The 24339-nt window shown below is 40.5% G+C and overlaps 1 protein-coding gene across 8 annotated transcripts in view; it reads left to right on the top strand.

Annotated features, from left to right (window-relative positions):
• Positions 1-24339, top strand: part of LOC149240761 (uncharacterized) — a 399764-nt gene that overhangs the window by 147135 nt on the left and 228290 nt on the right. For all 8 annotated transcript variants that reach the window (XR_016246545.1, XR_016246543.1, XR_016246544.1 and 5 more), the window contains one exon: positions 11462-11650. Coding sequence is in view for 5 of the 8 variants with exons in the window: in XM_089373808.1 (XP_089229934.1) it covers positions 11462-11650 (189 nt within the window). In the remaining 3 variants the exon portion in view is untranslated. The remainder of the gene's footprint in view (positions 1-11461; positions 11651-24339) is intronic.

The raw sequence follows: 24339 nt of genomic DNA, 5'->3' as shown, positions 1-24339 counted from the left end.
AGAGGTTGATTTAGCCACCCGAGAGGCTAAAAATCCAAAGTCAAAACCAGAGAAATTCCCTTCTGGGTTTTTTTTGGGTTTTGTCCAAGGAGTCTAAGGCTAAAAGGGTAGAATTTTCTGGGCAGTTTTTGGGTACTTTTTAGCAGGCTGAAAGTCAGCAGATGTATGTGGAGTACAGCGCCAAAAAAGCCGAAAATCCAAAGTCAAAATTAGAGAAATTCCCTTCTGGGTTTTTTTGGGTTTTGTCCAAGGAGTCTAAGGCTTAAGGGACATAATTTTTTGGATAGTTTTTGGGCACTTTCCAGCAGGCCGAAAGTCAGCAGATGTAGCCGGAGAGTAGCTCCCAAAAGCCCGAAAATCCAAATTCAAAATTCGAGAAATTCCCTTCTGGGTTTTTCTAGGTTTTGTCCAACAGTTTAAGGCTAAAAGGGCAGAATTTTCTGGGAAATTTTTGGGCATTTTCCAATAGGCCGAAAGTTAGCATATGTAGTCCAAGAGCAACTCCCAAGAGGCCGAAAATCCAAAGTCAAAATCAAAAAAATTACCTATTGGGTTTTTCTGGGTTTTGTCCAATGAGTCTAAGGCTAAAGGGGTAGAATTTTCTGGGCAATTTTTGGGCACTTTCTAGTAGTCTAAAGTCAACAAATCAACAGTTCACTCGGACAACGCAGAGCATAGTAGAGTAGCAGCTGAACATCCATCTTTCCAGCTATTCTACCACCTGGGTTTGGTCCAACATTTTCTTGAGACAAGCCCAGGTGCACTACTCCATTTATATAGTGTACTCATGCTCTCATATTTCATAATATATGGCTCAATAGTTCTAGTATTACAGTGTTTCATGGGTGTTTGCAAAATGCTTTTAATTTTCCACTGTTGCACTGTTTGTTTAATTGGTTCATCACTTAAATTCCTGTTGAGGAACATTACAGTGGTATCAGAGCCATAATCTTGGCTCATCGTGTGAGAAAGATTAGAATCAAACAAGATGGTGGTCACTTGGAATGAGGTGGTGAGGATACAACAAATGATGATTGATGTGGGGAAGAAGTTGGTTCATTCCTCAGTTGGGAATCCAGACATGATTGCAACTGATGTGGACTTATTGGGGGAAAACTGGAGGGCATACCAATTATTGGGTCATGGCATTCAGGCGTCCCTCTCTTTCTGGGAATTCTGTGAACTAAGCAGTATGCACAAACCAATGGAGATTCACTGGGATTTTGCAGGGATGATGAGAAGTATTAAGAAAAAAAGATGAAAGAGTAGTTGAAGGGGCCATGGTTGGCAAAGATTTAGTTGAGCATACACCCATTGATGAGGCGTCATCCATTGATGAGGTATTCGGGGTTGTGACCGAGTTCTCAGGTGATAACAATGCACCATAGGTCGGTGAGGTGCCGGAAGACAACTCCACTGTTGTTGAGGAGCCGATAGGTACAGAGGCCTCCAGATCTATGACAGAGTTTCCAGATGATAGTCGCCTACAACTGACTAGTGAGCATATCGTGCATATTGGGTTGTCTATGGAGGAGCAGTCGAAGGCTCATGTTGAGCCCGTGATGGAGGAGGATGTGTAGTCATCCCTTGGGCTAGCCATTGATGAGGGGCAACATAGAGACCACACGTTGGGATTTCAACACAGTTCACTTCAGAGGCACACTGACAGGATCTACAGCGCTATCAGCCCATCCTTACGCATTGGATTGAGAGAGGCGGAGTTTTCTAGACATACCAAAGGGGATGACTAGGTTGGCAGCACTGTTGGGTCACCTTTGCCAATTGGAGAGAGAGAGAGAGAGCTACCTAGTCAGATCTTATGTGTTGACCTGGGTAGTGGGATGAGACAGTCAGAGTTGCACAAGATGCAACATCCGCATGTCAGGCTTGTTCTTTGTGCTAGAGTTTGTGCATTCGATCCCTCTCTTGGGGTTGGATGGCGGTACTCGGTGGAGTGAGCTAGACTCATGGAGATGGTCGTAGTTCAGAGTAAATCTTAGTGGGAGCTCTCAGACATTGAGGGTGTTGAAGGCCCAAATTGGCATTGGGATCCAGGCGGGGCTTCCTATCTAATATCAGACATGCGGGATGGCTATGGCATTAATGAGGTAATCAACCCCATGCCTGAGCGCATGCATTCCTTAGGGGAGCTCCAGTTGACGCTAGTGGCCAGGTGGTTGGGAGCAGAATCTATTGGCTGTTTTGGCATGTTGGTTACGCATGGGGGCGCAGGATGATTAACATTCTCTGGCAGAAGCTGGTTTGAGGAGGTGTCATGGGTAGGCCACCAGACCGAATATTGTATGGAGACAATGTTGTCCCATTGAGGTTTAGGACTCGGGGGTCATAGACGATCGGCCCAACGGAGATATGCCCCCTAGCAGGAGTGGAGTTAGGGTGCTCAGGTCTACCAGAATGGACGAGGGGACATGATGCATGTCATGGTGGGGTCACTCTCAGAGTGGCAGACACTTTGGCACATGCATGATACCATATGTTACAGGGTGGTATGATAGTAGGCAGTGGTACACAAGACTACACAGAGTCAGGTCATAGCGTTCAGTGTTATATAGAGGGATGTGGCCTGATGCATACAGACCCAATTCTAGGCCATAGCACCCAGTGGTGTGCAGGGCTATGTAACGAGGAGTAGTGGTCTGCAGAGGAGCATGGAGATACATGGTGGTATACCATAGCATGCCGGTTTACACTGTGGGGTAGGAGGAGTGACTCGCATCGCATTGAGGATGTGTGGGGAGTGACAGGTGCAGTGACACAGGCAGGACACAAGAGGGTACAGGATGGTATAGTCGTAGTCGGGGGTATCTAGTGGTGTACAGGGATAGGTTGCGGCATACAGTGGCATTTCATGGAGTGCGGTGGTACTTGGTGGTATGCAGTGACACATGATGCGATGCAACGGGCTCTTGGAGCTTTGCCTCTAGGGAGACTTATGGACAGGGATAGTAGGTGTACCATTGGACGCAACTCACCTAGGATCGATGAGGACATTGTCGAGCATTTGGGGACACCATGTTTAGTGGAGGCAGGGCCTCGAGGGAGTTATCAACAGTTCTGAGGCAGAGAGAGGGTCATTTGTAGGATTACTCTTGAGCATTCCGATAGACTCTTGATCATACTCTTTGGGACATACCCACCCATCATCCTCCAGTGTTGCTTACAATCACAGAGAGTTTGGTTGTTTCACTTTAACACTCTCCATTCAGGGAGCAGGGCATGGGGACTCACCCTAGGCACTTGGATGAGAGACCACGTGTCATGGGCCGAGAGGAGACTCTCCAGTTGAGACACTTGGTAGGTGAACGAGTTGACAGTTACAGACTTAGGGATGGCATGGTTGATTGTCAAGGTAGCATATGTTCCACCCTAGGTTCACACTTGGGGAGGTGACCGAGAGGGAGTTACATGGTGCTTTTTTAGTTGGACTGCTTAAGGCATTAGGGGAGCATGAGGTGCGAAGGACAGTAGTCCTTGTTGGCAAGATGATGCCTAGGCTTTTGGCAGTACTCGAGCACATCATTAGGAGCTGGGATAGCAGATCCCGCTATGTGATTTGGCAGGCACAAAACAACTGGATATTTGTGGCACGGGTCCTTGATGCCCAATACCTACTTATTGGATACCTACAGGAGGCAGAGACGGGGCACAAATGGGTCCTAACAACTAGCAGCATATCACTGCAACAAACAAAGATGATTGGGGTTTGTGGACCTCCAGTATGGTTATGGGATCCAGGGATCTAATGGATTGGTGGGATACTCCACTCAGTGAGCATGGTCGGGATAACAAGCGAACTGATTCGTTCATAGGCGGACACATGGGCGATCACCGAAGTCCTCACTATAGGACAAGGCAGATTGTTGCTCAAGGTTTGGGCTAGCCATGGAGTAATAGGCGCTCGCATTGTTGAGTCACTTTGGCAAGATTGGCCTAGCCTCGATCATCGCATAGATTATGGCCGAGAGTTATGGGAGAGGAGGTTCTGGTACGAGCATGCTAGGTAGTCATTCATGACCAGTGTGACATGATGTCATTTTGATAGGTTCCTTTTGCGATGGACAGGGGATTTTTGCATAACAGGGCTGAGCAGTTCAACTACTCGTAGAGGTGAGCTGGTTTCTATAGGGGAGGGTCATGCAGATCTTCCATTTGGTTTTAGTGATTCATTGATGGTGTGGGGAACTTCACTGGTGTGGCAGGGTGATTGACAGGAGGAGATCAGGGGAAGCCTAGGTAGACGAGGGTTCAATTTCAACAGGATTGGATTCCATCTTCAAGCGTTTACTGTTGTAGTGCATGAGATGGACTATTCAGTAGAGCAACTTCATGAGGATTTGGGCAGAGTTTTACATCATGAGGATGCTCTACTTATTGGTGATAGACACAGGTTCTAATGCCCATATCTGATAGGATAGTGAATGGAGCAAGGGGGGCTTCGCGTTGATCAGGTTGGCTTGGGATCCTGGTATCAGGGGACTCCTTCACTATAGGATAGTACAACGATCAGGGATGATCCAATGGCACATTTGGGACCCTGGTGAAGTTTGCAGTGATAGTGGGGGTCCACAGTCAAGGGAGGGTGTTTGTTCAGGCATTGCTTGAGGACAAGCGATGTTTGGTGCATTGGAAGAGCTTGCCAGATGAGGATGCGATCTGGGAGGGTGAACATATTTTGGAGCACCCAACTTTGAGGTTGCTTGAGGGCAAGCAACATTTGGGAGGGGAGGACTGTCATGTCCCTTCTCAAGCACATTAGTAACAGGGTGCTATTACACAATTTTGCACATTTTTGACTAACGAAGAGAGACAAAATTGATAAACGATTCTTAAGCTCTGACAGTTCAGATTTGCCTTCGCGTAGATCCATATCCTTCTAGGGCTCGTTACTATAACTAGGGTAATATGGCTTTTAGACCTTCGCGAAGGTCTATGATCAGTCTTTGCAGACCTTAACCAAATATTTTATCCACTTCCATAGATCAATATTTAACGCTAGATCTGAATTCGCACAGATTTACCCAATTCATCATAAATCATAACATAAATAGTCTTTAACTTTGCGAAGATAAATAATTACTCATATCATGCATAATTAAGATAAATTCAGGGATTTCGCACAATATTCATTCATTATTTCATAAAACCATATCATTAAGCAACATAATATAACATAAACAAAGATGCTCAGATTGTACAGTAATGTTCAAAATTGGTCTTTACTAATCTTCAATGTTCAGATTACAGACTCTTCTACCATGTGTACTCAGCGGCAGGGGTCCGCGCACTTAGTTGCCGACTTACCAAGGCCTCCTATGCACTCAGATGCAGGAGCCTTCCCCTTCTCGCTTAAGTACAGGAAGAAGAGCCTTCTTGACTTGGCTTACTACTATGCCATTTTTATGTTATATCTAAGACTCGCTATGACTCAACTATTTATAGCCTTCTCAATACAATACAATGGTCTGCGAAGTTTTGTATATTATTTAGGAGAGCTGAGGGGCATTGTGTCTATTGGCGCCCGAGTTAGGAGAGCTGAGTATTTTTTGAGCATCTGTTGACATTGATATTAAATTGCAAAGAAGTTTTTTGTTCTCTTTGAGTTATAATTGTATCAAAAATATTTGAAATAAGCTTGTGGTTTAATTGTAATATTTTTAGGGGTTTATTTTTAAGTCTTCATCCAGTAAAGTGAACATTTCATTTTGGTGATTGAGGGATTTTGCGTTTCTAATCCTCGAGTCTAACTTTATCTCATCATCTAGTGCATTTGCATATAAGTTAGCTTTGGATAACTAAAATTTACTTCCAAGCATAAGCTTGGTCGATAGAGAAATAGGTATCCATCCATCTGTGCTTGAGAAGGCTGCTTTTAATAGTACTTAAAACTATGACCTTGTAGTCGTCAGAGCCACAACTCTCTGTAGTGTCGGAGGCATCGAGTATGTTAGATTTTCATGAGAGGTATCATTAATCACACCTTAGTGTGCTTCACCTTATCTTTTCTCTGCCAATTACTACGAAATCAGGCTCGACACAGAAAGGATCGAAGGATTCAGATTCAAATAGGCATTTAACTAAAATTAACTAAGATTCTTGCATCTCACATTAGTTTTAGTATCTACATTTCATATAAGATAGTCATTCATCTAAGGAGCAATTGCTAATCAATTACTTGGTCTTAATTTCCCTAGCAAGATCATTGACTCCATAAGGCATTGGTATAAATCGTTTAAAATCTAATCAAATCCTATAAGTCTTGCTAAATCTTAATAAAGTACTTGGTCGCTTCACTGTGTCTCCCGAACTGGTTGGTTCCCAACTAGTTCTTCTTCATTCCATTTTTCTATAGGGTCTACTCGTCTTAGCCTGCGGTAGGGAGATAACTTAAACGGAGAGAATGGGGATCAGGGTGACAACCCCCGATCTGAGCCGTTGTCGTGGTGCCTAGACATTTTGTGCGACAACAAAACCCATTAAAAATATTAATTATTTTAATAACTCCTCATCCGGGTAGAATTCTTAAAATGATTTATGGGTCTTGGAGATATCATGTGTTCTAGCCTCTCCACAAAATTTCGGAGCTAGAGCACATCTGATGCTACCTGAAATCAACAAACAAGGTGATTTAAGGGATTGAGCTCTAAAGACACTGGGACTATTTTTCATCAGACAAACAAACGGAAATTTAATGTTCTCATTTCCAATGATTCATCTCATTAAATACATGCCCTAGTAGTTGATGGTAAGATTAAATTATTAAGCTAAAAGAATGAAAAGGAAAGTCTAACTTTCATTTTCATCCTTTTACTTGAATTAACATTACCATTTTAATTGTTTTAGGATGTTCGAGTGTGATTCCAACCTCATAGCATTTCATAAGGAGAAAGTAGAATTTTTGATCCCATTCTAAATTCATCATACGTAACAGTTTTCGGGGTTCTAGGATTGGCAGGATTGTAATGTTTCCACTGGATTTTGTCATGTATGAGGGTATGGAAGTGACATTTAATTAAGTTCACCAAGCCCTCTATGCACCTCATTGTTGGTGGCATTAGGGCTGTGGGGGAGGGCCCCCCCCACCCCCTGCACCTGCTCTCGATGCGCGCTACAAATGAGAGCATTTTTCATGAGCGCACTCTTGGAGATCAAAAATTCACTTCCTAGCTTTTCAGGAACATTAGGGGAGCGTCACTCTTGGAATGCTCTCGGATTGCTCTTGGATCATTTTTAGTGCTCGGGGAATGATCACTCCCCGTTGCTCCCCAAACAAAAAATCTGCTCTTGCCTCCTTTTGTTGAGAAATCAATGTTGTTGTAGATTAGGATTGATTCCTCTTGCGTGATAACTACTTGTGAAATTTGTTGGCCTCTTATTACTTTATTATTTCTTTTTCATCAAGCAATTATCAAAACATAAAATGCATGAAGATCACAAAAACGTAAAGAACACAAGATATAGGATCCAACCCAAGGAAAAACCCCTCTAAGGGGAAAAGCTAGAAATAATTCTTCTCTTCTTATAGAATCAAATCAAAGCGAAATATCCAAGACACAAAGACCAAGACTAAGACCTCCTTAAGCACAAAGTCAACCCTCCTTCAAGCTTCCTTCAACATGTCAAAGTTCACAAAGTCAATGATAGTCAAATCTTGTCCTGCTCAAAATTTCGGCCCTGCAATTTTTGGTTCTGTAGTTCTTATAGTTGCCATAGAAACTCACACGTGTGAACTAGGTCAAAGCAAAAATTAGATTTTTCTCTTCTTCTTGGATTTTCTCCTTCCTCCTCGATCTTCGCACTTCTTATCTTCTTCTCTTGGTTGAAGATCGAACTTGTTGAGGAAAATTGCTAATGAGGATGAAGTCTTCTCCTTTATATAGCCTTTCATGTGGTCGAATTAGGCCTCTCTAGGCCTACTTCTTCTTCTAAGGCCAACTTGGTGTTGGGGGTCACAAAGACTCTTCTAGGCTCAAAAGTAATATTTTCTTTTGATTACAATTTGCGTAGAAGGGACTTTGACTCTTAACAAAATAATATCTATACTCAATTAAACCCTAGAAGCATGAAGAACATGCTTGACCTAGAAACTAATTTGACTTGAGCATGAAATCCATGCTTGAAAAATAATATTTCTTTTTATCCTTTTTCTTTTTACATAAAATATTTAATAACACAAGTACGATGATAATTATTAAGACCAAACCTAGTTACAATTTTTTACACCTTTCACCCAATGTTGCATTCATCATTATCGTGATTAAATCGGCGCGGGGGAAAAATCGTAAAAATCGGGAAAAAATCGGTAAAAATCGCGAAAAAATCGTAACATACAAAAATATTCATTTTTTTCAAATTTTTTAATATCTAAAGCATCTACAACATAAAATAAATACATTGACACATAAATATGATAAAATGACTAATATATAAGATGTTTAATATCATTTCTAGTGCCACATCACACATAACAGTGAATCATGTCCTGAATAGTAAGTCCTGACTCATGACTCCCAACTCAACCTCAAAATATCAACAAAAAATATAATAATGTATCTCATATCATTAGTCATAATGTCATATACGATGAAATGAACCAAATAACTAAAGTCTAATACTACTGATTTCCTTTGCCCCTCTAGATGTAGATGTCGGTGGAGTTGGCAGTGGACTCTGCTGTGCTCTAGAAGCTGAAGAACTAGGAGCTACAGGAGGTAGAACAAGTCCTCTACTGGTGATGGGGGTAGCTTGGGTAGGTTGTGTCACCTCCTCTTCATAATTTTTTTTTTGTTCATAAAAATCGGTGAAAAGAAATTTGCGATTTAATCGGCCGATAATATCACCAATTTGAAAAAATCGCGATTTTCCAATTTAATCGCGATTAGTGCAACACTGCTTTCACCCACACATGACCCAATATTGGCAAAATTGGTTTTTGGAGGGAAATGGGAGGGCCAAGGGGAATAAAATGCCTTCTCCCCTCCCACCGAACATTATTTTATGAGTTTGTGTGAGAGATTGAGAGGGTTTGAGCCTTGAGGAGAAGATTTGAGAGGATTAAGAAGATAAGATTGTGGTAGCTTGCAAGGGAGATTGAAGGATGCCATTTGTGAGAGTTTGGGAGATTGAAGGCTGCGACCACCATTGGAGAGCCAAAGAGGTAGGGTCTAGTTGCATTTTTTTTTTTTCTTTGCATGTAACATTTGTGTTTGTTATATGTTGAATGAATCAATTAAATCTAGAAGTAGAAACTGGTCACTGGAATCTAGATGTTCTCTTCTCCTACTCTTTCCCATTCCTTCCTCATTTTATTTTAGGCAAGAATCTTAATCTTCATCAAACATGATGGATATATGGCTTAGCCTTATCTTGTTGGTTCCATTTTTATGATGATGGTGTTGGGATACAAAAGAAGAAGAAGTGATCAGGATGATGAAAAGTGGGTAGTTGTGGATTAGGACTGGAGAATAAGAGGAGGAGGATAATGAGATTGAAGATGTTGATGGAAAGAAAAACCAAAATAACGAAACAGCTTTGTGGAAATATTTTACAAGGCTTGGAGGAAGGAAAGGTGGTGGAACCACTAAATTTATATGCCCCCGTTTCAAATCTAGTTACGCAGGTTAATATTAAGATAAAAGTACCTGAATACAAATGGATTGGTCCATTGTACAAGAGAGGCAAGTACATGATAAGATTTATTACCAATCATAGTAATGCCCATGGCCTTTTCCGCAGTCACTCAAGGTTGGGGCTATTGAAGATTGCAAATACTAGATTTGCTAGCTATTACCTGATCTTCAGGCACCTTTTGAGGTAAGAGAGGCATTGGCTAGCATGCTATCAAGTGAATCATGGTAGGTATTAAAAAACATGGTCACAACTACATTGGACAGGGAATATTATCATGAGGTGGAGGACACCGTTCTTGATGGTCAGTTTTGTGCAAGTGTGAAGAATGTTTTGCAGTTCACCAAACCCATTTATAACGTGATTCACTTTGCAGATATAGATGTGCCAGTGATTGGGGAGGTGCATGAGCAAATGATTAGCATGCTAGGGCAAATCAAAGATATTGTACAACCGAAAGATGCCATCTTGTATGATCATATTCACAAACATGTGGTCAAAAGGTGGGATAATCTTAATGTTCCACTTCATGCCTTGGCATATGTCCTTACAAAAAAATACTACTCTCCATCTTTGTTGGCCAAACCTGCACTTGGGGGTGGGGTTAGGAGAAAACCCTGTACAGATCTATAGTTACAAAATCGGTATATGCTTACATTAGACAAGCTGGTCCCTGGCAGGGAAGAGTGTGTTATATTGTGTGGAAGATAGAGCAAATACTTTAGTCAATCTAGAATGTTTGGTACTTAGCATGCAATTGAAATTTGATGATTGAGATAGATTGAATCTCGTTGAATGGTGGAACATGTATGGCTCCAGGGGACCTTTAGAAGAATTGGCAGTTAAAGTCCAGGTGATTAATACTTCTTCTGCAGAGAGGTGTTGGAGCACCTATAGCTTCATCCACAATGTCAAAAGAAACTGCCTCAATGAAAACCGGGTAGAAAGCTTGGTTTATGTACACTACAACTTGAGGTTGTTGACACATTATTGTGAGTGGGCTTGATTTGATAGGGCATATATCACTTAAAAATGCAAACATTGATAAAAAATATCGGTAAGAATCGGCAAACATCAGCTAGGCCAAAAAATCGTGAAATCGGGACGTTTGCAAAACTGATGGCCAATAAGTTATATTTCAGGGCCTTCCCGAGAATGAAAAATGTAACATTGGTTCTAGCATAAATGCAAGTACTGTTGATTCTGGTAATTATTGTTGAATAGATATGCTAGTCAGCCAAGCTCTGTTCTACTCTTGACACTTGTGGCACTTTTACTTTTCCATTGAACTTATTGTTAACAGTTTGAATTTTATCTATGCCTGTTGAAGTCTCCCTGTGCTCCACTTGCACTTTTCTTATTCCTTAGTTGTATTTCAAGGCTTTGTTCTTTCTTTGTTAGTGTGTTTGCGTTCATGAAGTGAACATATCAAGAACCTGCAAAGTGCTAAATTAGAAATATTTCAGAGAAGACTGCTTAATACACGATCAAAAGAAGAAAATGAACACTACTAAGAGCAAACAAGGGATGAATGGGCTCAGGAAAAGGAGAGAATCAGATGAATTAAAGTAATTAAAGGCTTTCCTTACAATTTAATAGGCAATATGTGAATAAACTAATAAATGAAGATATTTTTAATGGCCTTCACTTTTGCTTTTTCTCTAATGTTATGTCAAAGAAATGTCATGTCATCTGTTTATGAAAGATATGATTATCATATGATCATTTTTAAAATAAACGAGAGGTACAGTTATAAGTAAAGTTAGATATTTGTTCTTTGGTTTTGTGTGCTAACTGGGATACCTCTTTCTTTCAGATGGCAGATAAAGAGTCTGTCAGCATACCTGTAGACAGCGACAATTTTAGTGCAGACAGAGATGGACTCACTGGAAATGACCAGATGAGGGGGGGAACGAAAAATCATTTTCAATCAAACTTTGTTGAACTTAAGCTACCTCCACCATATAAAGGAAGACCTGGTAGAGGCTGTCGTCTGATGATTCAGGTCTCTCTCTCTGGCTTGTACACTGCAATTTTTGTGCTGCCATTGAAATTGTGCCTTATTGTATTTTTTGTTGTGGACCACAGACAGTTCCTAGTCCATCATTTTCTACTTTCTCTGATTAATTTTTATTTTCAGTTTTGCTTGATGTGCTGCATTACAGTATGTAAAAAGCCAAAGAGTTACAGGAATATAAAATATGCTAACAAATGTAGTTATTCAATTTTCTGAAAGGGGTGTATCCAAATATAATTTGCAGGCTATGATTATGCATAGCCCCTATGACGGTTCATTTCCTATTTAGGTGATACCTCTCATAGCTGTGTTACTTTATTATACGAATTCTCTCACACATCTTTTTGTTGAAAAATGTGTAACTAGGTTTAGTCTTCATAAATATGAAATGTACTTTAGAGTCTTGTATATTGTAAAATAAAAGGAAAATCATTATTGTTATTTTTGAAGCATGGGTTTCATGCTCAAGGTCTTTTATTTTAGAGGTCAAGTACCCATTGAGTGCTTCTAGGGTTTTTCCTAGGTCAAGCACCCATTTTGTGCTTGTAGGGTTTGTCCTAGGTCAAGAATTCAAAAGAATCATTGTCATATGATGAAGACCCCATCAGGCACATTGTAACTTGTAAAAAAAATTATTTTTGTATTTAAAAAGTGTTAAAATACTCTCCAAGACCAAGTCGGCCTGCTAGCTAAGAAGTCGACCTAATTTGGGGTACTTCGTCCACCTTGGAAGCATATATAGGAGGAAACTCGACCTTCTATGGACACAATTAGCAATCAAAGGAGAAGAAGAAAAACACTAGCAAAGGAAGAAGGTTGAAGATCAAGTAATTGTGTTATATATCTCTCTCTCATCACACTTGCGAAGGAAGGAGACAAGGGTTTCAACTACTGGCTTAGGGTTTTGCTGTCATAGGGTTGAACTTGGAGAAAGTGCAGAAAGAAGGTTGAAGGAAGGCTCATTAGGTCATCCTCAAGCCCTAGAAGAAGAAGGAACTCAAGCAAAGGTCTCAAGAAGCCTTGGAAGTCCTAAATAGCTCACACGTGTAGAAGCAACTGTTGTTGGAAGGACCGGAAATTTTAGACCTGCAATAGAGGACGAAATTCTATTGCTGGGGGTCGAAGTTGTTGGAAAATGTAACCAGGTTTGGTCTTCATTTATTGTATTTGAGTCATCATGTAATGTACTTGTCAAAAGAATAAAGAAAAGAATTATTATTATTATTATAGTGACTTATTAAAGCATGGGTTGCATGCTTGGGTCACTTTGTTTTAGGTCAAAGTCCTCGTTGAGGACTTCTAGGATTTATTCTAAGTCAATAGAGTCATTGTACTTTTAAAAAGACCCTTCTTGGGATTTTGAATCATGAAAAAGGTTGAGTATTGAGTCGAATATGATTAAAGTATCCTCCACATTAAGTCGGCCTAAGGACACTTATTCGACCCACAAGATGTTGATTTTTGTAGCATCAGATGTGTTCTAGCAACGAAATTTTGTGGAGAGGCTAGAATATATGTATTCTCCAAAACCCATAAATCGTTTCTGGAAATTCCACCTAGGGACGACTTAATTAAAATAATTAACTTTTTAAAATGATTCCCTAAGTCTAAACTTAGGAAATCTGGTTAATTAAAGGGTATTATTTAAGTCATGGTGAGAATCTTTTAGAAGAATAGATGGATTGACTTCTAGTTAATCTTAGCCATCGATTATGTTTTAATCTTGGCCGTTGGTGCTCCAACAGAAGATTATAAGAAGTCGATGGGTAGATGGAGAATGCACCAGGGAAGATACTCAGTTGCCCAAGAAGATCGATTTTCTCAGTGGCTGAAGTTTGACAAGAGAAAATCAAGCCAGAGAGTGATTTGCAGGTGGGAGAGAGAGGGCATCAACATAGTCTAAGAGTGTAGGACGAATCTGGAGGAGGCAACACAAAGGAGGGACACAGGTTAGCGCAACAAAAGGGTTGACGTAGGGCCCACGTAGTCACTGCGTAGAGAGTGATGCAGAAGGGCCAGTGAAAGAGGCAGGAGGTCCTCTTCAGGGTCAGAAAATTGCTGTGGAGTGTGAGAAATTCACCAGTAAATTTCTCTCAGTGACTCTTCCTCTATTTTGTCTTGTACAAAAATTATTGTTGAAGATTAATAAAAGAAACCCTCATCTGTTGCACCGGTTTTCCCACATTGGGTTTTTCCGGGGACAATTGTCCAAAAATAACTGTCACTGTGGTTATATATGTGCTAGTATTTTCCTTGTATTTATTTTCCGCAAAATTTTATTTGTGAAGGTTGCAGTGTATGTATTTTGATATTTTCCGTAGAAAACTACAAATAATTTGTTTAAGTAATTTAATAAATAGAAGAAATATTATGAGTCACTGCAGTAAGATTCAGGATCACCAAATTTTCACATGGTATTAGAGCACTGGTAAAGCAGGAAGAACTCAGTTGTAGACGGAAGAAGGATTTCGCAAGTATTGCGTAGGCAGCAGTTCGAAACCCCAGAGAGGCTGCGCAGTCCATTTTACTAAGAGAGCAATTTCTCGTGGAAAAATAATTCTCTGAGTGAGTCGACAGAGAATAAAAGTATCCAGATCTAGATTTGTCAGAGGCAGAGGGAGCGACACAATAGTTTCCACGCAAAGCAGCGAATTCAGTATTGAGAAGGAAATAACACAGAAAATTATGGATAATCAAGAAGCCTTTGAATTATCTTCCAGATTGGAAGATGAGTTTGCATGTCTTTCAGGATCAGTTTCAGTTGGTGTTTGGTATATTGATAACAGAGCTTCATCTCACATGACTGGAGTAAGGGAATATTTCTCAAGCTATCAAGGGGAACAAATGGACTTCCAGATCACTATGGGCAACAAAACTAAGTGTACTCCAGTAGGGAGAGGCACCATTGATTTTCAGATGGAAGTAGGAACTAGTACCAGTGGCACGAATGTATTGCATATGCCAGGATTGGGCATGAACCTAATTTCAGTGTCCTAGTTGCAGGACAAGGGATAAGATGTATACTTTGTGGGAAAGAAAGCATATGTCAAGCATCCTACTTGGAAGAAGGTAATACAGATTGGAGTTCGAAGCAACAGGCTATATAGATTGTAGATCGATTCTCCAATGGCACTGATAGGCAGTGATAACAACAGTAGAAAGGAGTTGAATGAACTATGGCACAGGAGGATGGGACACTTGCACCATGGAGCACTCAGGATGCTCAGAGAGACTGTAACAGGAGTTCTAGCTCTCAACACTGAGCACAATGATCTATGCCGAGGATGTGTACTTGGAATTGATACACTCAGATATTTGTGGCCTTATGTCCACCAGAGCTCTTAGTGGTGGCGAATATTTCATCACCTTCATTGATGACCATTCCAGAAAAACCTGGATCTACTTCTTAAAGACTAAGGATGAGGTCTTTGATCAGTTTCGAGAGTTCAAGGCTCTCGTAGAAAACATGACAGGGAAAAAGATCAAGGTACTACGTTCAGATAATGGTGGAGAATACACAGATAAAAACTTCACAGATTTCTGCGCAAAGGAAGGTATCAAAAAAGAGTGGATTGCTCTCTACAATCTGTAGCAAAATTGAGTAGCAGAGCAAAAGAACATGACGATAATCAGGGCAGCAAAGGCCATGTTGTATGATCAGGATTTGCCTAGATTCTTATGGGCAGAAGCGTGCAACACAATTGGGTACATTCAAAACAGGACACCTCACAGGGCTTTGGGGAAGAAAATTCCAGAGGGAGTCTTCTCCACGAAGACACCGAGGTAATTCATTTGAGGATATTTGGGAGTGTGGCCTATTGTCACATTCCAGATGAGAAGCGTAGTAAGTTGGATCAGACTGCAGAAAAAGGGTATCTTGTAGGATATAGCGAGACCTCAAAGGCATACATAATCTACAGTCTTGGCAGCAGGAAGATTGTAGTAAGGCGAGATGTAAAGTTCATGGAAGATAGAGCTTTCAGAAGATCTCGAGAGATGTTTGCAGGAGATCAGTCATTAGATGTTCCTTTAGTCCAGTAGCTACAGGGTCCGCAGGTAGAACAAGCAGGGGGACAGTCAAAGGGTTCGAGTACAATGACCAACACTAGCATATCCTCAGGAGTAGGAGATCTAGGAAGTTCTCAGCAGACAAAGCTGCAGGTACAGGTAGAGGAATAGATTGAACCTCTCACCACCAGGGGTAGAACCAGTAGGGAAGTGCGTCAGACCTTGAAGGACGCAGAAGAGTTTGCCAGAGCTGCTAGAACCGATAAGAGGCAGCGTAGGCGACTTGACATATACCAAGCCTTGGTGGCTCAGGTTGCAGAACCCTCTAGTTTTTAGGAAGCCACACAACATTAGGTGTGGGTGGATGCCATGGTAGAAGAGTACAGTTCTATCATGACAAATGATGTGTGGTAGGTGGTGCCTAGACCAAAGGATAGATTGGTTGTGGGTTCCAGGTGGATCTACAAGATCAAATACGCTGCAGATGGCAATGTAGAAAAGTATAAGGCTAGATTCGTGGCAAAAGGGTATGAACAAAAAGAAGGAATAGACTACGAGGAAACCTTCGCCCCAGTTTCCAGATATAGTTCTATCAGATCCGTCATATCCCTAATGGTGCAGATGGGATGGGAAATTCACCAGATAGACGTTAAGACAACATTCTTGAACGAGGTGATAGAAGAAGAGGTGTACATAGAGTAGCTTGAAGGCTTCAAGACTCATGAGAAGCGCACTCGTATGCAGATTGAAGAAAGCCCTGTATGGGCTCAAGTAGGCACCCTGGGCATGGTATGATCGGATTGACAGTTACTTGCAGTAGTTGCGATTCATCAAGAGTGATGCAGATCCCAATCTCTTCTATTTGATGGTGGAGAATGAGCTTGTCACTCTGGTTTTATATGTAGATGATCTGTTTTTGAGAGGATCATCGAGGACTGCAAAAGGAACCTTGCAGTAGAATTCAACATGAAGGATGTGGGGCTGATGCACTATTTTTTGGGGTTGGAAGTATGGCAGAGGAATGGGGAAATCTTCCTTGGGCAAGGGAGATATGCTACAGAAATTCTAAAGAGATTCAGAATGCAGGATTGCAGACCCATAGCAACACACATGATTATCAACTGGAAAGAGATAGATGCTTCGGGGGACAGGGAAGTCGACCCCACCTTGTACAGACAACTAATTGGGTAACTCATGTATCTGGTCAACACCAGGCCAAACATTTGTTTCGCTGTCAATACCCTTAGTCAGTTCATGGTGGAACTGAAAAGGGTAGATTGGGCAGTAGCTAGGCACATTCTTAGATATGTGCGTGGAACAATCGGACTTGAGTTAAAATATACTCGAGGAGATGACGACAGGTTGAGCGGGTTCACAGATGCAAATTGGGCCGGTAGTTCAGTAGACAGGTAAAGTACCTCTTGGTACTCCTTCAGTGTTGGATCAAGGATGATCTCTTGGTGCAACAGGAAGTAGAAGTCAGTAGCATTGAGCTCAGCAGAAGCAGAATATATGGCGACTAGCACAGCTACGTGCGAAGCGATATGGCTGAGGAAACTGCTAGTGAGTTTGTTTAGGAAGAAAATGGGAACGACCAATGTTTACTGTGATACTCAGAGTTGCATAAAACTCTCTGAGAATCCAGTATTTCATGATAGGTCAAAGCACATTGATATCAGATGTCATTTCATCAGGGATTTTGTTCAACGTGGGGCAATCCAGTTGTAGTATGTCTCCACAAGAGATCAGGTGGTAGACATACTCACGAAAGCTCTAGGAAGAGCTAAGTTCATCTAGTTCAGGGAACAAATTAGTATGGTGGAGAACCCGTTTCAGTAGTAGATGGATTCTCAGTTGCAACAACAACAAATGAGAGGGAGTCACAGTGCAGAGGCAGTAGTTGACAACAGTTTAGTAGGGTCAGCAACAACACAGATGCAACTCATATCAGAGTTGCGCAGTAGTGATAGGCAGAAAAACCAGACATCAGCAGCGTGACAGGAGGTAAAACAAAGATAGGGTGTTGCTTCAGTGAGTTGCAGCGCTAGAACACATTCCTCGCTAAGAGGGAGTGTCGATTTTTGTAGCATCAGATGTATTCTAGCCACAAAATTTTGTGGAGAGGCTAGAATGCATGTATTTTCCAAAACCCAGAATCTTATTCTGGAAATTCCACTTAGAGATGACTTAATTAAAATAATTAACTTTTTAAAATGAATCCCTAAGTCTAAACTTAGGAAATCTGGTTAAAGGGTATTAATTAAGTCATGGCGAGAATCTTCTAGAAGAAGGTATGAATTGACTTCTAGGTAATCTTAGCCATCGATTATGTTTTAATCTTGGCCGTTGGTAGATGGAGAATGCAACAAGAGAAAATCGAGTCAGAGAGTGAGTTGTAGGTGGGAGAGAGAGGCATTAGCATAGTCTGAGAGTGCATGACGAATTTAGAGGAGGCAACATAGAGGAGGGATGCAGGTCAGCACAGCAAAAGGGTTGACACAGGGCCCACACAGTCACTGCGCAGAGAGTGAGGCAGAAGGGCCAACGAAAGAAGCAGGAGGTTCTCTTCAGGGTCAGAAAATTGTAGTGGAGTGTGAGAAATTCAGCAGTAAATTTTTCTCGGTGACTCTTCCTCGATTTTGTCTTGTACATAAATTATTTGCTGAAGATTAATAAAAGAAACCCTCATCTGCTGCACTGGTTTCCCATATTGGTTTTTTTCGGGGACAATTGTCCAAAAATAACTATCACTGTGGTTATATATGTGCTTGTATTTTCCTTGTATTTATTCTCTGCAGAATTTTATTTGTGAAGGCTGTAGTGTATGTATTTTGATATTTGCGATAGAAAACTGCAAATAATTTGTTCAAGTAATTTAACAAATAGAAGAAATATTATCAGCTACTGCAGTAGGATTCGAGATCATCGAATTTTCACACAAGAAGCCTATAAATACAAGCTAGTCAAAGTCATTTGGAGCATCACTCTCTCATAAGAAGTTCGATATCTCTTGTAGCTAGGAAAAGTGCGAAGTCTGTTGTCGGGAAGCTGAAGTGAGTGCGAGTTTGGGGAAGTCTAAGGAGAAAGGAAAAATCGAAATTTTGGTGCCCCTCTCTCTCGGTTTCGTGTCCTGGACTGGGAGATTGAAGTCTTCCAAGTTTCTTTGTTGTCGGAAGCTGCTGCTTAGTCGAAGTTTTTTTTTTTCCCTTAAGGAAAAAGTCGTAATTTCTATTAATAAAAGGAAATTACATTTTGTAGATGCTGGTCGCATATTCATATGAGGCCAATGGCCAGTCTGTATACAAAAAACTTGTAAGATCTGGATCTCCACGCAGGGAGTCTTAAAGTTTTGGCTGTGTAAAACACCCACAGTTTTTTTCTCAAAATCTGCTCTGCGCTAAGAGCGCTAATATAGACAGTTACTGAAAATAAAAATATACAGTATAAGTACGTGTATCAAAATTGTCTAAGATGGCTGTGACTATTTATATGCGGGTCTAGGACCCATTTCTATTGAGGTCCACAAAAGGCCTGTGATAGTATTGATGGAAGGTTCCATCAATCTTCTCCTGGATCAGCCATTGATCTAGATGGCTATGCGCTGCTTCTTTGGAAAGTTGGTCCGCTTCTGTATTCTGTTCCCTGTAAATATGGCGACAGACAAAAGATTCAAAAGATGATGTCAGTCTTTTGGCTTCGTCAAGTATGTGTCTCAAAGAGTATGCATAACAATGAGATGCAGAATTCAGCCAATTGCAAACAATCTGTGAGTCTCCAAATAATTGTAGGTGTCTGCATTGTTTTTGGTGTGCAAAATGAATGATGTGTTTTGCTGTGCTTAATTCAGCGAAATTGTTGGTGCCATTTTCAAGTTTGATCTGGATCTTGTAGCAATGCTGCTTAGTCGAAGTTATTGGAAAGAGGTCGAAATTTTGGGAGGCTGACTTGGTGTGGAAGGAAGGTTTGGTCTTGGTCTAGGGTGAAGAGTCTCAAAGAATACTATTGAAAGGAAGAATTTCTTGACTGGGTTTTCCTCTCGAGGGGGGCTTTGCCTTGGCATAGTGCCTACATTTGGTGTCTATTTTTTTATGTGCTACTTCTTCGGTAATTGCTTGATGAACTAAAAGAAAGGAGATATAAAGAATTGTAATAATAAGAAACACCACAAGTAATTATCAAGAATAATAAATTCTTTCTACCTTTTTAATTTTCTAACAAAAGTTGTGTTGCTAGAAGAGATTTGACTGGTTTGACTTGGACAAAGGTGTTAGTTTCTGTAGCATCGGATGTGTTCTATCCATGAAATTTGGTGGAGAGGCTAGAATGCATGAGATCTCCAAAACCCAAAAATCGTTTTTAGAAATTCCACCTAGAAGTGACTTAATTAGATTATTAACTATTTTTTTTAATGTTTCCTAAGTTTAAACTTAGGAAAATTGGTTAATTAATCAATATTAATTAAGTCAAGGTGAGAATCATCTAGAAACTTACTTGGATTGATTCCAAGATGATCCTAGCCATCGATTAAGTTTTAATGTTGGTTGTTGGAGCTCCAACAATGGATTATAAGAGGAAGTCGATGGGCACTTAGAGAAGACACTTGTGCAGTTCGATTTTCTTGGCAGATTGATTTCCAGAGAGCAGCAACAATTGCCAAAGAGCCAGAGATCAAAGTAGGGTCAATGAGGGGCTGAGCAATGATCGAAAGGAAGTTTTCTTTATTCAGAGAGTCAACAACAAGGAGGCTGAGTTATTCCTAGTGAGGCAGCGCAAAGGACTGCGTAGTTGCTTCAAAATCAACTCGATTTTGCTGGAGAGAAATTTGTTCTTACCAATGTTGCAGTAATCTTTATCGGGATATTATCGGCTAGGGGAAAAAATCAGAAAAAATTGTAAAAATCAGGAAAGATTAAGTAAAAATCGGGAAAAAATCAATAAAAATCGGGAAAAAATCATAACATACAAAAATATTCATTTTTTTTTCTCAATTTTTTTAATATCTAAAGCATCTACAACATAAAATAAATACATTGACACATAAATATGATAAAAGAACTAATATATAAGATGTTTAATATCATTTCTGGTGCTACATCACACATAACAGTGAATCATGTCCTGAATAGTAAGTCCTAACTCATGAGTCCCAACTCAGCCTCAGAATATCAACAAAAATATAATAATGTATCTCATGAGTCATAATGTCATATACAATGAAATGAACCAAATAACTAAAGTCTAATACTACTGATTTGCTCTGCCCCTCTTGCGAGAAAATGCAATAGCTTTCCCTTTCCCTCTAGATGTAGATGCCGGTGGAGTTGGCAGTGGACTCTGCTGTACTCTAGAAGCTGAAGAATTAGGAGCTATAGGAGGTAGACCACGTCCTCTATTGGTGGCAGGGGTAGCCCGGGTAGGTGGTGTCACCTCCTCCTCCTGTTGCTCCGCCTCCTCCTCCTCCTCCCTCCTCCCCCTCCACTACCTCCTGCTCTAACCAATCATCGACAGACTCCATGAGAGGCCTCTCGGCCTCAACCCTCCATGCAGCAGTGGTGTCAATCCCATCCAATGAGATGGCCTCCATATCAGGTATCCTCTCAAGTTGCCTCACCCACAATCGAAGATTGTAGTAGACGTAGACCATGTCATTAAGTCGCTGGGACTCCAACCTGTACAAAGATCATGAAATAATAATTATAAAAAAAATATTGTTTAATGAATTCAAAAAATTATTTGGAAATTTGCAATATTTTAAGTTTTAAGTTTAACCTGTTGCGCTTCTTGTTGTGTATTTTTTCAAATACACTCCAGTTGCGCTCGCATCCTGAGGAGCTACATGTTTGGCTGAGGATTCGAATGGCAAGCTTTTGCAGAAGGGGTACCCTGGCACCATACATTCTCCACCATGCATCTATAACAAAATTACAAATAATATTTTAAATCAACATAAGAAAAAAATGAAATTTGAAAGTTGAAGCAAACTATGAAGTTATGAACTTGAAGAGACAATGAAATTTGAAATAAACTAAAAAATACTTGGCATTTTAGTCGTCCTATCAGTGATAGCCATGTCAAAGCCAAATGTGCCACCTGCTATCCTGTATGTCTCAATTTCTTTGGAGATTTCTGTACGTTCTGCTGGAGATCGCACCATCCTTTGAACACAAGTTAAGAATCCATCCATGATCTCAGCATCAAATACGAACCCCCATGGGTAAGAAAATGCGGGGTTCAGGTAGATCCCTGCAGCATGAATGGGACGATGGAGTGTGTTATTCTATCTTTCATCAATCACTTCCCATAGTAGGAGTTGTCTCTGAAACCCCTAATCTCCCTTATCATTGTGGTAGACACGAATGGATTCTTTCGCTCTGTCCATGGCCTCATACAAATAGCCCTTTACGAGCTTCTCACCATCAACTAATCGAAGAACCTTTACCAAAGGTTCAGTAATGGTGCACATCTCCTGCACTCCCGCCCAGAAGTCTTTCTAGTATGAAACTAATCCGCATATGGCCTCTCCCTCTGGTTTGCAGCTCATTGTCAAAGCACGCCACTCCTTTGAAAGAAACATTCTCTTCACATCCCACATAGAATTCAAGAGGGATTGAAGAGATATTAAATTGGTGGCAAACCGTGTAATGGCGGGGCACACCAATTCTTTGTTGTTGGTGAATTTTCTCATCAAGCTAAGCACAAATGTATGATTATATATAAATTTTGTAATGCTTTTTGAGGACTCAACAATATCTTTGAAAAATGAAATTTTCCTTATGTCCTCCAAAATCAAATCAATACAATGTGCAACACAAGGTGTCCAAAATAAAGTAGGATGCCTCTCCATAAGCATCCTGCCAGCAACAACATAATTTGCAGCATTGTTCGTTATGACTTGGACAACATGTTCTACACCCACCTCCAAAATAAACACATCTAGCAAATCACATAAAGTTTTTGCATCTTTGATATGTGAAGATGCATCAACAGATTTCATAAACATTGTCCCCTTGGGACAACTAACCAAGAAGTTTATAAGGGTTCTCTCCTTTTGGTCAGTCCAACCATCTGACATCATAGTGCATCCTGTTTGTGCCCACCTCCAAAATAAACACATCCAGCAAATCACATAAAGTTTTTGCATCTTTGATATGTGAAGATGCATCAACAGATTACATAAACATTGTCCCCTTGGGACAACTAACCAAGAAGTTTAAAAGGGTTCTCCCCTTTTGGTCGGTCCAACCATCTGACATCACAGTGCATCTTGTTTGTGCCCATGATGCTCTAAACTCCTCCAATATTTTGGTGCAGTCAACCTTTTCATTTTGAAGAATCTGACCTCTAAAGTCATCATAAGAAGGGATTTTGTACCCTGGGCCAACAGTTGCAATAGTATCAACAACACGCTGGAAAAATGGATTATTCCTTGCAACGCTGAAAGGAATATCACTCCAAAGGAAAAATTTGGCCAACAACTTGTCAGGTTGTTCTTTCTCAGTTTTTTTAAGCATTGAAGTGATAGATCGTTGTGAACCAGGCGTGGTTCTAGGAACAAAAAATGATGAGGCAGCTGCCGGGTTGGTTGTAGATATTGATGCTGAAGTAAAACTAGTGCCACTTCCTTGTTCACCTGAGCCTAACACAGTCTTTGTTAGTTGCTTCTTCATTTCTGCTTTGGCCTCTCTATTGTGCTCTAAATTTTCCAATGATTTCATGGCTTTGCGGATGATTTCTGCATTTGTATTTTTGCAAGGCCCTACATCAAATCCAGGGATTTGTGCAAGGTGATACTTCAATCTATAAACCCCCCCTGACATATGCTGCCCACACAACTTGCAAGACAAGTTTATTCTATCAAACCCTCCATCAGGTTCACCAAATTCCCACAGAGGGTCCAATTTCCTTGGCATGTTTGTAACTTGGTTGAACTCTTGACTCTTGAGTTTTAAATTTGTAAGATGAAGTTTGAAGTTTGAACTTTGAAGTTGAATGGTGAACCTATGGCAAAATAAGGATTACAAGTTACAAAAATTAAAAAAAATTACATACATGAGTAACATGACAAAACACATGGAATTTTTGACAATTTAACAAACAAAAACCCCATCAAATCAATTCAAAAATATTTGATAACCCATTGAAATATTTGATAAACAATGGGTTATCCAGATTCCAAACCCAACCAAAAACATAAAAAAAAAACCAAAACAAAGTTACAAAACACAAAAATTTGGTGCCCATACCGGTTTGCTGGAGAAAATTCCTCTCCTCCTTAGCTCTCAATCCATTTTTCTCCTCCAATCAACTCCCAATCGACCATGGTTTTTCTCCTAGGTCACCCCAAAACCACATCGCTTCTGCTGTTTGTCCAAATGAATTTAAAAAAAATCATTTTTTGTTCTTATAAACGCGTTGTCCACCGGCCCAGCGATAAGTATGCATTGAATCGCGATTTTTTGGTTGTTATCGCGCTTATTTCAAAAAATCACGGAGAAAAAAATCGTTTAAAAGTCGGGCGATAAAATCAGTGAAAATTGGAAATCGCGATTTTATCGTGATTTTCGCATCACTGGTTCTTAGTTCCAGAGGTCGGGGAAAGGGTCCAGAGTGTCGGAGAGATGATTTCCTCAGGAGAGGTAGGCAGAACGACTTCATCAGAGGTATATTCA

Source organism: Pinus tabuliformis, chromosome 8 (assembly GCF_031772625.1).
Source record: "Pinus tabuliformis cultivar Carrire ecotype Pingquan chromosome 8, CPIR1, whole genome shotgun sequence".
Classification (NCBI taxonomy): domain Eukaryota; kingdom Viridiplantae; phylum Streptophyta; class Pinopsida; order Pinales; family Pinaceae; genus Pinus; species Pinus tabuliformis.
The sequence above is the reverse complement of the archived record's forward strand: the minus strand, read 5'-3'. Positions and strand labels throughout refer to the sequence as shown.